Raw genomic sequence first — 14,934 nt, 5'->3', positions numbered from 1 at the left:
GTGGAACATGAGGCTAGGAACCTTTTTCAACTTTGGAATCTGACTCAGTATCTTTAGATAGCCTATATTCAAGTACTACTAATGCTTTTACTAAAAATACACCTTTTTTTTCTTTGATTGTCTAGGTTACTTTTACAAAGAGAAAGTTTGGATTAATGAAGAAAGCCTATGAACTTAGTGTGCTCTGTGACTGTGAAATAGCACTCATCATTTTCAACAGCTCTAACAAACTGTTTCAGTATGCCAGCACTGACATGGACAAAGTTCTTCTCAAGTATACAGAGTATAATGAACCTCACGAAAGCAGAACCAACTCGGATATTGTTGAGGTAACACATATATTCTAGTAATGCCTAAATTGAAGATATAATTAAGGTTTCCATTTAATAACTTTTAAAACTGTCAGATTGCTTCACATCCAAATTATAAATCAGTTTTATATGCATATAAAATACACAAAAATATATTTTTATATACATATGTAAAAAATTTTTTTTTCTCCAAATCAGTTCTTGGGATGATCTAATTATTGCTATAATAATATATACATATATATTTTTTTCTCTGACTCATTTGTTAGAAGGATCTGATTATTGCTATGTAATGACCCACTTATGCTATAAACATATCCTGTACTATGTACAGCAGTATAATACATTTTACCTATGATATTTTGTATGAGTTTTAAAGTTAATATTATAAGAAACTGTATCACTTGGGATAGTATGAAGTTACAGTTTTAATATGTCTTAATCATTTCATTGTGTCAGTGACTACCCACAATTTTAAACACTAATGAAATGGAAGAAAATGACATAAATAATATTTCTGTTTTGTGACTAGTACTTTACTTGTTGGGGGGGGAAGAGATTCTCCACTTTTTTTTTTTTCCTTATCTGCTGTCCTTCAGTATTTCTAATAATTCTGCCAACCTAGTTAAAGTGAAAATAAAAAGAATTTTTTGGAATTATTTCCGTCTTACTCAGAAATAGTGTTTTAAAACAAAACCTTCAAAAAGGAGAATCTGTATGCTTTCCCCTTTAATTCTCTTCTGTAAAATATTTTTATAAAAGATAATTTTCCATTCATATTTCTAAAGGCATTTTAAATTAGTTTAATACTTTTGTCTTTTTGTTTACATTTAGAGATTTTGTTTCATTTTTATTCAAAAGAGGGAACTTTTTCCCCACTACTTCAAAAGTTATATACTTTGGCTTGGTTTTTGTAATATTAGAGAACTGTTTCAGTAAATTAGGGATTTCCTTGGTGAAAATACTAAAACTGTGTGAAACAATGCAGAACTAACTACAAAGGAAGAAATGAAGTCCTAGTGTAGATTTTATTTGAGTAATTAAAATTAAGATAAAGCTTCTTTAACTATTTTATTGTGTAGGAATCTAATTTACCTGCCTCTACTGATTAAATGCATTTAAAATTTCCCCTATACCTACTACTCTACTGCAACCATTCCTTTTTGGACAGTAATTGATTTAGTTTGTTACTGCAAAAAAAAAAAAAATCTGCTACATATAATTAAAAAAACACTTCTGTTACTTCTTAGCAGTTAATCAGTTGTTGGCAGTGAGAAGTAAAAGCATCTTATAATTACAGCTACAACTCATCTCTGTTGCTTGTTCCCCACAGTTTTATTTAAATGGTTCATTACTATGAACATCCCCTGAAATGTGTACGAAGCTTTTGATTTTGCTTTTGTTGATCACTTCAGTTAAACAACATGGTTACATCTTAGCCAAACCCCTTAATGCAGTTATGATTATATCAGTTTTAAGTTACTTTATATTATTTAGCATTTGTGTATATCTTACCACTTATGTGCAATACAAATTAGACTCTTTCCCGATCATACCATAATACATTTTGAATCGTGATTTTATAAATTATGGGATCATTATTTGGGTAATCTTTATCAGAGCCTTCATAACTGGATTCCCTTGTAATGGAGAGGATCCCTGGTGTGTTTAATTTAAAATGACATCTTATTTTAAAAATCTCTGTATCTTATCAAACGCTCCACTGCCTAAGTCAAAGAAATAGAGTTGACTTTAATAATGCCAACAGATAGATATTCAAGCTAGTTTCGTTGTAGAAGGCAGCCACCTCCTTAACCCTAACTACTCTGCTCTTTCATTGCAGCAGTTGTTGTTCTTGGCCCCTGGAAGTTGAGGGTGCTTCGCACAGCCTAAAGCTTACTTCCTTAGAGAATATGAAGAATATAGTCTGATTTAATCCTCACAGAATTTCCAAACTACCTCAGTCTTCATCTCTGTTGTGGTCAGCAATCAAAGTGTAAGAGAGTAAATCCCAAACATGTTTTAGCAGTCTCCTGTATTACAGTTTACTTCAGTGTGAAGGAAAACTTTTGCAGGTCAATTATCAATTGGGATTTTGATGTTTTCTTTTTAATTGAATTTCTTAGATACAAGTGAACATGAATATTATCAGTAGTTCTTTATGGAGTTCTGAATTATATAAATACAATTTATAGAAGACACATTGGCTTATAAGGGATCAGTTTGTTGGTAGGATAAATTATAAGGCTGAATTTACCTTGAATGTTAAGCTTCCTGAATTAATCTTCATTATAAAACAATAGTGGTTATCCTAGATATTCTTTCTTCCACATATGAAAGTAATGCAACTGCAGCCTCACTAGTGCTGTGCACATATCTGAGTTCCTTTTATCAGTGGTGGTCATGGCTTATACGTTGCAGCTACAAAGATTGTTGTGAACCAAACTAAGATTCTAGGACAAGAGTAATGACAAATACATACAGAGCTTCCTATGGGCCAGGTGCTTCCAAGTGCTTTACAAGTATCTCATTTAAAGAATGAGAATACCATTGTAAGTATTTTTGCCATACAGTTTTTCATATAGTTTCCTCTCAAATAGTTGTAGTAATTGGAAGAATACTTTTGTCCATTTGTTTATTTAACAGAAATATTCGAGGGGCTCCTGTGTACCATGGACTCTGCAAAGTGATGTTATTTAGCGATTTTCTAATTCAGGCCTCAAGACTCTTCTTTCTACCCATAGTTTTGTAAACCAGTGAGATACACTTGTATCAGCTGAAGATTTTATATCTGTAAACTTCTGATAAGTTGACATAACTTTCTAGATGGCTGAAAAAGCCATCTCCTGGGACTGAGTTCATCAGCAGTAAATGGAACCGTAAACAACTATAAGTGACCCATGTTAGAGTGTTTCCTAATGTAATATGGTCCACAGTGAGACTAAGTGAAAACTTTGAGCACAACCTTCATAAGGCCTCTAACCTGAATTCACCTATTTCCTATTGCATGTAAGTTAGTCTTTAAGATGAGTAGCATTTTACTTTCCCCCATATTACTGAAAAGCCACGCCTGCAAGGATGTGCATGTATTAGGCCTATGGAATTAGATCTAGTATGGTTTCTGGGAACAGTGAAATAGTATATTAAAAGTAGTTGATATTATGTTGATAAGCTCACATTTTATCTATCTTTTGATTTTAACCTCGAGTATTAGAAACCCATCTACAGAATGGTGTTCTGTCTTTGCTGTCCCTTGTTTCACATTACTTATATTTTAAAACTAGTTTCTTAAAATTTTAATTTCAACAATTATAGTTGATAAAAAATTACTTCTATATGGCTTTTTAAAAAATCAACAGCATTCACATACTTTAAATTGCATTCGGATATTTTGAAGTCTGTAGTGTCTTGTGGGACATATATATCTCCTATATTGAGAAAGCTAAATAAATGAAAATGGAAACTTACACATTAGTTAAATTAGGAGAGTGTCGTTAAGATAAACTTTATAAGAGACTTCATAACTGGATTTCTTTATAATGGAGAGTATTGCTGCTGTGTTAATGGCATCTTATTTGAAAATGCTTATACACGGCTTTTTAGGAGTTCCTTACAAAAGATGAGTTTTACTACTTTATTTCCTATATTTCATTAGGAGACATTCTGTAAAGAATGTCATCAGAGAGATACATTATATCTTTCCATGTTATTAAGCATTGATAACAAAAATATGTGGCTCACTTTTTGTTTGGTAATTTAATTGAAATGTACAAAAACAATGTTATAACCCCCATGTATCTTTTCAGTAAATTAAGATTTAAAGCTTGTGAACTGTAGTATGCAATTTTATAAGAACATTGGATTCATCTTAGAGTATTAGAAACTAGTAATGAAACTCACCAGTTGGTCACCATTATTCATACACGTGTGTGTATGTATACTTTGTGTTTATGCTAAACAAAAGCCTAGGACCAATAGAAGGGTTCTGCATCAAAATAAAAATTATGCTAAAACCAAGAAGTGAGGATTTTAGCAGCTGTTACTTAGTAAATCCCTGAGATTACTTTTGTATCCACTTTTCTCTTTCTTTCACTTTGCAGGAATATTTGAAATATTATATGTTCCTGCATATAATATTTTAAAAATAGTTATGACTTGGTGATATTGGAGAATATTCAGCAAATAGCTTATGTGGTGATTCATATCATTGTGCTGTTATTTAAGAATGTAAGAGACCGTGGCTACTTATCTCTTTAGTTGATATCTTATAAACTGTTCCCAGATAGAGGTATCTTCCTCATGACAGGAATACTGTAGTACTTAAAAAAAAATTCCTCTTGCATTTTCTCGTTTGAGCTTCATATCCAAGGTAAGCTTTTTCAGAAGTGGAGATTGAGACTCCATTAAATGACTTGCCCAGAGTCATGTAGCAATTTAGTGGCAGAAGTAGGATTAGAACCTGGCTCTTTGACATTATAACCTCCCTTTGCTCCCCAGTTTATTGAACCCATTGGAGCTCCAGAACATTTCACCAGAAATGGATAAGGATTTTGTATATAAGTCAGTGATGTATAACATGTAGCAAACATGAATGAGTTTTCCTCAATAATAAATGGAAAATGAGTGGGGATAATTGCAGTAAGAATAATAGATGACATTTATCTAGTTGCTAACATAACCTGGTACTGTTCCAGGGGCTTTTATTTATTTTATCTTATTGAACCCTCTTATTGTCCCCATTTCACAGATGAGGAATTTGAGACACAGTGATAAATGAAGTAAGATGACAATAATTTGGATTCTAAAGAAAGAGAAAATCTGCTTTTTTTGAGTCTTAATTATTCCTGCCTACTTTCAGATTACAAAGGAATTTAGAAATGATCAATATCTTAAAAGAGAGGAAGACGGGATCAATATATGATGCATCTACCAATTATTAAATAAAAACAGCTCACAGTGAAAGTTGACCATGGCAGGAGTACATTATTTTAAAATCCATGGCTCTCAGAGTGTGGTACCCTGACCCCGGACCAGCAGCAGCAGTGTCACCAGAGAACTTGTTAGAAATCTAAGCTCGTGGGCCCTACATCAGACCTACTGAAGCAAAAACTCCTGGGGGGAGGTCTGAGTAATACTGTATGAACTCGAATTAACTTGTCCTAAGTGCAGTGAGACTCAAAGCTTTGAGTTAATGTGCAGTCTCTGGGCAATGGTCACCCAGCTTCTTAAATATTTTTATTTCCAAGAACATTCTCATAAATAATTTTAAGCAGTGAGTAAGCACAAAGTGTAACTTTTAAGACCTTCTAAGAAGCAATCCAAAAAGCATGCCGATTTTGGTGTGAATTCCAAACTAGGGGACATATTACTAATGGGTTATCTTTCAATTCACTGCTACATGGTTATAAGTGCTTCTTTGAATGTATTTATGGGGTCTGGTGGGGATGTGTGGGCGATGGATTACAGTTCCTCAGTTGAGCAAAACAGAAAGATAAATGACTTTTGTCTCCTGAGATCATCTAGTACTGACCTTATAGAATCGGAGGCATGATTATGCTTCGGTTTTCTGACAGTATTATAATGTTCTCAGAGAGCCTTTTTGAGCCAGTTTTTTTTTTTTTTTCCTTCTCCCCGTGTTACAGATGAGGAATGGAACAGACAGGGAGTATTTAAGAGGCTTGCCTAATGTTTTACAGGGCTGCAGTGGAGCGGCAGGGAAAGGGGAAAAATAATGAGACATCTGAAGACAAGACAAAGCTTCCCTCCACCTCCAGCCCCCTGCCCTGCTCTTTTATTCCTAACAGAGCCTGGCGCAGCAGGACACACAGGGTGAGGCACGCAATCCTCATGGCCCTCCTCCTCTTCTCACTTGTCCTGCACCATCACCTCACACAGCAATCACCGTAGCTCTTGCAATTTCAGTTTGACTCTTTTTGTTTTTACTATGTATTTAAATATTATTATTTATCATACAATTATTGGTTTTCATGTATGTGCTTTTTAAGGAACTGTGCATCTCTGCGTGTGATTTTTATTTTCTTGAGGTCAGATTTTTCTCCCATCAGAGATTGATGTTTTTGATATATAAATGGGAGTTCATGCGGGAAAGGGATGAGATCTATCACTTTATAATACAGCTTACATTTCTCTAATGCATTTCTCGTGTTCATCAGTGAATACCTATATATCCTTTTTATGTCCCTTTGTGTTAGGGATTGAGTGTTTTAGTAGTTACAGTTAGTTAAGTTGTTCTTTTTCCTCTGGAAGTTCTTTGCTACATTAGCCAAATTTTTGGCCAGTGAGAAAAGGGGTACAGAGGATTGGGGGAGTGGTCAGAGAAAACTTCCTCTAGAGGTGACACCATCATCTTAGTCCTTTAAAGGACAGGGTTGGAGAGGGAAAGGGGTAGAAGAAGGGTGTTCTAGCTCAAAGGGGCAGCTTATGTGGAAATTAGGAAATGAGACATAATACAGTTATTTTATGGAGTTAACTTCAGACAAGTATAGCTGTAGTAATATAGTGTGAAGAGTGGAAATAGCCAAGACCTGGGAAGTAAACCAGATCCCAGAGAGGTGTCTGAGGCCCTTGACTTTCTCCTGAAGGCTTGGGTAGCTATTGAAAGAGCTGTGTCTAGGTTTTACTGACTCTCTTGCACTTCCCAAGCAATACATTGTGTTCAAATCACACTTGTAATTTTTTTTTTTTTTTTGAAAGGGGTTTAAAGGAAGGGAGGAGGAAAAGGGTGAAAATGTTGAATATAATGCATTATTTTTACATTTTTAATGTACTGATATTTATCATACCATGTACAGGGCATTGTGCTAGACACTGGGAATAACTGGCCATATTTCTGCTGTTTTCCTAAAAAGATGATGTGTTCGCTGTTTTATTATCTTACTACAGAAGTTCCTTTGTTGGATACATTTCAGTATAGATTCAAGACACTTAGAATCACAAGATTTTGATGTTTCCCATCAAATTGTAATCATTCAGCATATAAATACTATATTACTATTAGAGCTATAAGCTTGAAGTTATTTTTGTAGCTCAGTTTTGAGAGAAATTCAAGGGATCTAGAGTCTAAAGAAAGAGAGGTATCTTCTTAGCATAGATTAGTCATAACCCTACTTTTAAATTTAAAATACACAATCAGTGCTTGACCTGTAAACCATTCCAAATGGTAGTATGAACTTTTTATATTTTGGAAAATAATTTATAATTTTGTAGGTTTTGTTTGGTGGGTTAATTTTGTGAATCAAATCAGTTTTTGATATGTGCTTTGACACTTGTGTATACTAAGGATATTCTATGAAAAATCATATGTGTAGGCACACTGATGTGTGATTATATTTCTTTACTCAAAGAATATTTCCTATAAATTCTTATTTTAATTGGCAGTAAAAGATCAGAAGGTATACTTTTAAGATTGTTTTTTAAATGTTAGTGATTCTTGAAACTTGGTAAATAAGCTACAAGTTTGAGTCTTAGAGAATAAACCAAAGCTTGAATTCATATTGGAAATAACCTTTTATAATTCAACAGGGAATATTATTCTCTCATGCCTTGTTTTTATAGAAATTTTCTTTTCATATAACTGCTTTGTTATTTTGTGGTAATTTCTGGGCTTGAGTTGTTATTTCCAAAGCCTCTTGAAAACCTCAAAAATGTTTATATTCTGCAAAAAAGCTTAGAAATAGTAAATAGTATTGTACAGGAATTTAAAAAATCAGCTTGCTTTTTCATGCTACCAGTGTTCATATAGGATTGTTTCATTGTATGATATAATTAAAATATTTTTAGTGCTATTTATCATATTTGTTATAGTTGAATTAAGTTTTTAAAAATTGTTCTGTTACTTTGGGGTATAAAAAAATTCTATCAGTTATGTTCTGTAGGACAGCAGAAAGTAAGGGTTTTAGGTGAGGGTTTAGGCATTTTGTGAAAGGTGTTAATTCTCAAATTCTATTATTTGATACTTTACTTATTGTGATCCAAAATAAATTTCTATGTTTAGTATTTATAATTAGCATTTCTTTGCTAAAATAATCTGTTATTTATTGAATATTTATGGTACCTGTTTAATAGTAGGAAAAGAGAGCAGTATTAAAGTTCTCAATCTTGTGGGTTTTAAGGATCAATTAAAATAATGTATGCATAAGCATTTTTTAAAAAGATTTTTTATTTTTAAGTTATCTCTGCACCCAGTATGGGGCTCAAACTCACAAGCTGGAGATCAAGAGTTGCATTCTTTACCGACCAAGTCAGCCAGGCACCCTGTGAAAGCATTTTGAAACCTATTTTATATTAGTCAGGTTGTTTCTAATTCCAGGTAACAAAGACCTGACTGAAACTCGCCTTTAAGATAGGGGTAGGTGTTATATCACGTAACAAAAAAACACAGCAGTGTGGTAGAGATTAGGCGCTGCTCTGTTGTATTGGGCTCCAGGTTTCTGCCTTTTCTCAGGCATCAGCTTTGTCCTGATGCTGGCTACTGCATGTTGACAGTGGCAGCTCCCGACCTTACATCCGCACATGGCGTCATCTGTAGCAGCATTACCCAGTAGAACTTTTTGTGGTGATGGAAATGTTCTCTATTTGTGCTGTCCAGTATGGTAGCCATGAGTCATATGTAGCTGTTGAGCTCTTGAAATATAAATAGTACAACTGAGAAACTGTATTTTTAACTTTAATTAAGTAAACACATGTGGCTAGTGGCTACCATATTGTTAAGCACCAATATAAAGCATCAGAGATTAGTTGTGTCCTAGAGTTTTCACCAAATACTCTAAAATTAACTCTGTTACGCTGGCTTAGATAACATGCTTCCACACTCCGCCCTGCAGTACACTAATCATGGTGGTGAGGAGAAGATGGGAAGTGCTGATTGGCTTATTCTAGCTAGATACTCCACCTCTGAGACGTACTATAAAGCGACCTTAATCCAGAAAGTTTGTATTTGCATTAGGTGGGGATAGACCTGTAGCTCAGTGGAACAGGACACAGACCTCAGAAATAGACCCATACATTCATGGTTAATTGATGTTTGACAAAAGGGCTAAGGTAAATCAGTGAGAAAAGGAAAGTTTTTTCAATAAATGGTGCTAGAAACACTGGATATACATATCATACAGTAAAAATAAATCTTAATATTACTACACATCATACACATTTCTTTGGAATAAAGAGTTTGTATAGGTGAATAATTAAGGTAAGGAACAGACAGATTGGGTGTAGTTGATAGAGTGCCTTGAATATCAGTCTGTGGTGTTTGACATTTGTCTTATGGGCATTGGGCAGCCTTTAGAGGTGTTTAAAAGTTTAGGTAGTCAAATAATTGTTACAAGAATACTAATCTGACAGCAGATTATCAGCGTTTTAAAAGAAGATTGTAACTTTTAAAAATAGACTAAAGATCTCATCTTTTAATTATGATAGGTCTTTAGTAATATTGAGATTTTATGAAGAAGAATGCTATTCCACTTAGTTTGAATGGGGAAGGGTGATTAAAGTGGAGGTTTAGACTGCGTTCTAAAGATTATGGTATATTGACATGTCATGCTTCTTCTTAATTGATCTATAAAAAATTTAAGAGAGCATCATTTGTAGAAAAGGAAGTGTTTAGAATTCAACCATAATGTGGACGTGATCAAGTATTATTTTATAAATAATCTTTATAATATCTCCTTTAACGTAACAATTTAAAGTATTTTTACTTAAAATCATTATTTATTATGAAAAAGTGACTGACCAAAATTATTGTTAAAAGGAGTTTATGTATTATAAGAAGGTTTGGAAAACCCTGATCTAGTTCTTACTTCATTTAAATGGTAAGAAAGCAGGAGTCCAAACAAAGCAAAGGACTGGTCCAATATCTTACAAGTACACAATGACAAAACCAAGACTTAAATAATGTTTTCTTGAAGACCCTGGGTCTATCTCAGAAAGACTGTGGAACTTTTGAGGCAAAGTCTTTGCTAAAGAACATCGATATTCTTCCCAGTGGATTCCCAAAGATCAGCAGACAGCTTAATAATGACCTGTAAAATTGAACTAAAAGCAGTGTTGCTTACTTCAGTTAATTTGTACTCTTAAAACTTCATCAGGGGCACCTGGGTGGCTCAGTTGGTTGGGCGTCCATCTTGATTTTGAGTCAGGTCATGGTCTCAGGGTCACAGGATCGAGCCCCGTTTCGGGTGCTATGCTCAGTGTGGAGTCTTGCTTGAGATTCTTTCATCCTTTCCCTCTGCCCTCCCCCCCAGCTCACGCACACACTCTCTTTCTGTCTCAAATAAATCTTAAAAACAAAACCAAAAAACAAAAAACAGCTTCATCAAATGTTACCCAAAGCTATTAAGGACAAAAGCATAGAGTATGTTTAAATGGAAATAAAGCTCAAGAATGAAGGAATGAAGGGATGTGATTCTCTATACTCTATAACCCTGGAAATACTGCCTTTATTGCTGTATTGCCCCATCTTCCACATTGACTCCCAGTACATGTTATTTCCAACCTTTAGAGAAGTAAACAGACTTAAGAAAAACGTACAGGTGCTTCTGCTGTAATGCAGTTTATGCATTCCTGAAAAATTTCATAAACTCCAAAACCTGTGCAACTTTGTGTTCTGAGAAACACAAACTAAAAAATAATTAGTAATTAAAAAGAGAACTTGCACTGCTCAGTGAGGCAACTTAGTGTGTAGTTAGTGGCTACCACAGTGGGTATTATAAATGCACAGAATTAATTACTTGAGTAGAAATGTTGACAACATTTAATTAGAATGGAGATAGTGGGTCTTAGGACACTGCAGATGGCAGTGTAGCAATAAACAATAGAAGCGGGGGGGGGGGTTGCCATTAAAGTGAGCATGGGAAATATTACAACCTTCGACAAGGCTGGGAATACTTCTCAGAAGCGCTCGTTTTCAGTTTTCTTTTTTCTTACTTCTTTATAAATGCTCCTGCTGTCAGGAGGTCTTTCTCCTCTCCTGCTAAAGGTTCTAATTCTGTTTCCACTTTTCTGGCTCCCCTTGCCTAGGAAAAATCCCCAGTGAACCAGAGTGACTTCTTTATTATACTGACACCATTCCCTGTTTACCAGTTTCATAGCACCTAATTTACATTCCAAAACACAGTATAGTAGAGCAGACTGTATTGTTTAATCATAGAAGGTGTTTTTGTTTGTTTTTTTAAAGCACATTCATCAGCTTATGTTCATCTGAATAAGTGGCTGCTATATAAAAGAAGATTATTCAGTGGGGGGGAAGTTGTATTATTTTGCTGGTTTCTTTTAAGGTATAAAAGCTGTTTTCATAGATTCTGTTGGCTTTTGTTTCATATAGTTCTGTTCACTTGTAATCTTAATATACCTGGGTATAGGACTCAATAGGTACAAATTCCAGTGTGATTATTCATAATCGTGGTAAAGATTTCCAGCGTTTTCTGCAACCTGCATAAAGTGCTTTCACACTGCCTGGTATCTTTATAAATCATTGCCCCCAGTATCTTTCACTATCATGTGAAATGGAAGGATTGAATGTTCAGTGAGGCAACATACTGTAGCTAGTGGCTACCACAAGGGGTATTATAGACATACTTGAGATTAACTTTTAATTCACCGTTTAAAATTATACAATTTTTAATATATTCAAAAGTTTGTGCAGCTATGAACACTAATTCCAGAACATTTTCATCAACCATTGGCAGTCATTTCCCAACTCCCCTTACCTCCTCATCCTGGCAAACACCTTTTTTCTGTGTCTATGGATTTGCCTATTCTGGATTTTTCTTATAAATAATCCCTTTTGTATCTGGCTTCCATTTAGCATAATACTTTCAAGGTTCATCCATATTGTAGCATGTATCAGTACATCATTCCATGGCAAAATGATATTCCATTGTATGGATACACCACATTTTGTTTATCCATTCATCAGTTGATGGACATTAGGTTATTTCCACTTTTTGATTGTTACAAAAATGTGGCCATGAAATTTGTGTACAAGTTTTTGTATGGACATGTTTTCATTTCTCTTAGGTATCTACCTAAGAGTGGAATTTGTCAGGTTGTATGATAGCTCTGTGTTGAACTTTTTGAAGAACTTGGCAGTGGAATTCTGTGGAAAGTGTGGGACTCCTGTCCACATTTAACTTAAAGAAAAAGCAAATACAACATCAAAAAACTTTGTGGATGTCATTAGAAAATATTTGATTAATTTTTTCCTAACAACATTGAATTTTCTTTTTTATTTCTGTAATATTGGGTCAGGTTATCTGGACCAACTCTTCAGCTGAAGACAACTAAAAATACTATATAAATTGTACAAAAACTTCTTTATAGCGTTAAAGAGCTGTTAGGAACATGCCAGACCAAAATCTAAGAAAAGGTAAGAACGTAAGAGGTAAAGAAGTATTTAAAGTTCTGGTTACCCTGAGTCATTTGCTCACTGGGATAAAACAGTTGAAAACTGAGCTTCAGGTTTTGATGAATCCAGAGGCAAAGAGCAACTCATTAATTGTAGGTTTCTGAGTCTAATGGATTGCCTCCCATATCAAATTGGGACCTTGGGAAGAGGAAAAAATCCAGTCTTTTCCCTACTTGCAAAAGATTGCAAGGAGAGATCTATTGTACTGAACAGATGGGGGAAAGAGAAGAATAAGAAAAGTAAGAAAGAGAACCTGTCTCTGAGAGGTTGTAAAACAAGTACCAGCATTGTGTGGAATCACTCATTATCCAAAGTCATTTAACACAGGAAGTCCAGGAAAACTTTTGCCTCAGGTACCTGGAAGAGGCAAATTGATATACTTTTTGAAGAAAGGCACCTTATTCAAGGCATCAAAAAATCTCTTTCAAATAATCTTTTAAAACCAGAGAGCGTCCATCATACAAAGATGACCAACCATAAAAGAAAACAAGGCACCATAAGCAAAATGCAGAAGAAATAGCAGAAACTGACTTCTAAATGCTTCAGATACTCATTATTATACATAGATTATAAACAGCTTCACTCTGTTTTAATAAAAAAGCTTGAAAGTATCTGCAAGAAACAGAAATTAGAAGTGATACGGCAGAATTGAATGAAATACTTAGAGCAATGAAAAAAACCACAACCAAAATAAAGAACTTAGTAAATATGTTGGAAGTATATTTGACATAGCTGAAGAATTTGTGAACTGACGTTATCTGGAGGCTCAGCACGAAGAGAAGATAAGGTATAAAATACAAGATGTTGAGGAAAGGGAAGATTGGTTGGAAATTCTAGCCTAAATTTTTCTTGGCGTTCTAGAAGGAGGGGAAGAGAGAATGAATATGAATGGGGGCAGATGCAATATTTGAAGAGATAATGACAATTTTCCAGGATTGATTTAAGATATAGTGAAACTACAGAAAACAAAAGACAAAGAGACAAACTTAAACAGAGGAGATCATCTTCAAAGGAGTGCTGACTCTAAATAGCAGCAAATGAAAATCTGTAGTCAATGAAATGATACCCTGAATGGGTTGAGAAGAAGTTGTAATCCAACTTAGAATTCTGTACCTAGAGAAAATATCTTCAAGAATGAAGGCAGGATGCCTGACTTACGTGCCTGGGGAACCCCATTGCTCCCTTTCTCCTGGCTGGCAGTGCAGAGGCCACACTATGGCTGGAGTCACTGTAAAAGACATGAACTAGCAGGAGTTCATCAGTGCTCTGGCCATCTTCCTGAAAAAGTCTGGGGAGCTGAAAGTCCCTAAATGGGTGGACACTATAGCATAAAGAGCTTGCTGGCTCCTTGTGATCAGAACTGTTTTTGTTTTTTTTTTCTTAAGATTTTATTTATTTGTCAGAGACAGAGCACAAGGAGGGGGAGTGTCAGTCAGAGGGAGAAGCAGGCTCCCTGCTGAGCAAGGAACCCGATGTGGGACTCGATCCCAGGACCCCGGGATCATGACCCGAGCCGAAGGTAGATGCTTAACCGACTGAGCCACCCAGGTGTCCCTGATGAGAACTGGTTCTGCACACGGACTGCTTCCACAGCACAGCACCTGTACCTACAGGGCGTGGCTGGGGTCAGCTCCATAACCAAGATCTATGGGGGGTGTCAGAGAAATGGGGTCATGCCCAGCCACTTAAACAGAGGCTCCAGGAGTGTAGCCCACCGGTCCTCCAAGGCTTTGGTGCTGAAAACAATGGAAAAGGACCAAGATAGGGGCTGCAAACTGACACCAGAGACCAAAAGATCTGCAAAGAATCACCAGACAGGTGTCAGCTTCCACCCAGAAGCATTAAAACAGATGCTGGGTTAATAAATTGGCTGGTTCATTTAAAAAAAAAAAACAAAACCAGTGTATCAGTTTTGTTTTAATTTATATTATTATTATGTTACGTTAACCACCATACATTACATCATTAGTTTTTGACATAGTGTTCCATGATTCATTGTTTGCGTATAACACCCAGTGCTCCATGCAGAAATTGCCCGCTTTAATACCCATCACCAAGCTAACCCATCCTCCTACCCCCCTCCCCTCTAGAACCCTCAGTTTGTTTTTCAGAGTCCATCATCTCTCATGGTTCGTCTCCCCCTCCGATTCCCCCCCCTTCGTTCTTCCCCTCCTGCTATCTTCTTTTTTTTTTTTTTTTACA

At 35.3% G+C, this 14,934-nt stretch overlaps 1 protein-coding gene and 1 pseudogene across 1 annotated transcript in view; both read left to right on the top strand.

Annotated features, from left to right (window-relative positions):
• MEF2A (myocyte enhancer factor 2A) overlaps window positions 1-14,934 on the top strand; it is a 95,839-nt gene that overhangs the window by 28,491 nt on the left and 52,414 nt on the right. Inside the window, 1 exon segment of the mRNA XM_044918230.1 lies at window positions 126-329. Within this exon segment, the coding sequence (XP_044774165.1) occupies window positions 126-329 (204 nt within the window).
• On the top strand, window positions 13,948-14,577 carry LOC110572367 (annotated as a pseudogene).

Source organism: Neomonachus schauinslandi, chromosome 9 (genome assembly GCF_002201575.2).
Source record: "Neomonachus schauinslandi chromosome 9, ASM220157v2, whole genome shotgun sequence".
In the NCBI taxonomy this organism is placed as follows: domain Eukaryota; kingdom Metazoa; phylum Chordata; class Mammalia; order Carnivora; family Phocidae; genus Neomonachus; species Neomonachus schauinslandi.
This window is presented reverse-complemented; position numbering and strand designations above follow the sequence as displayed.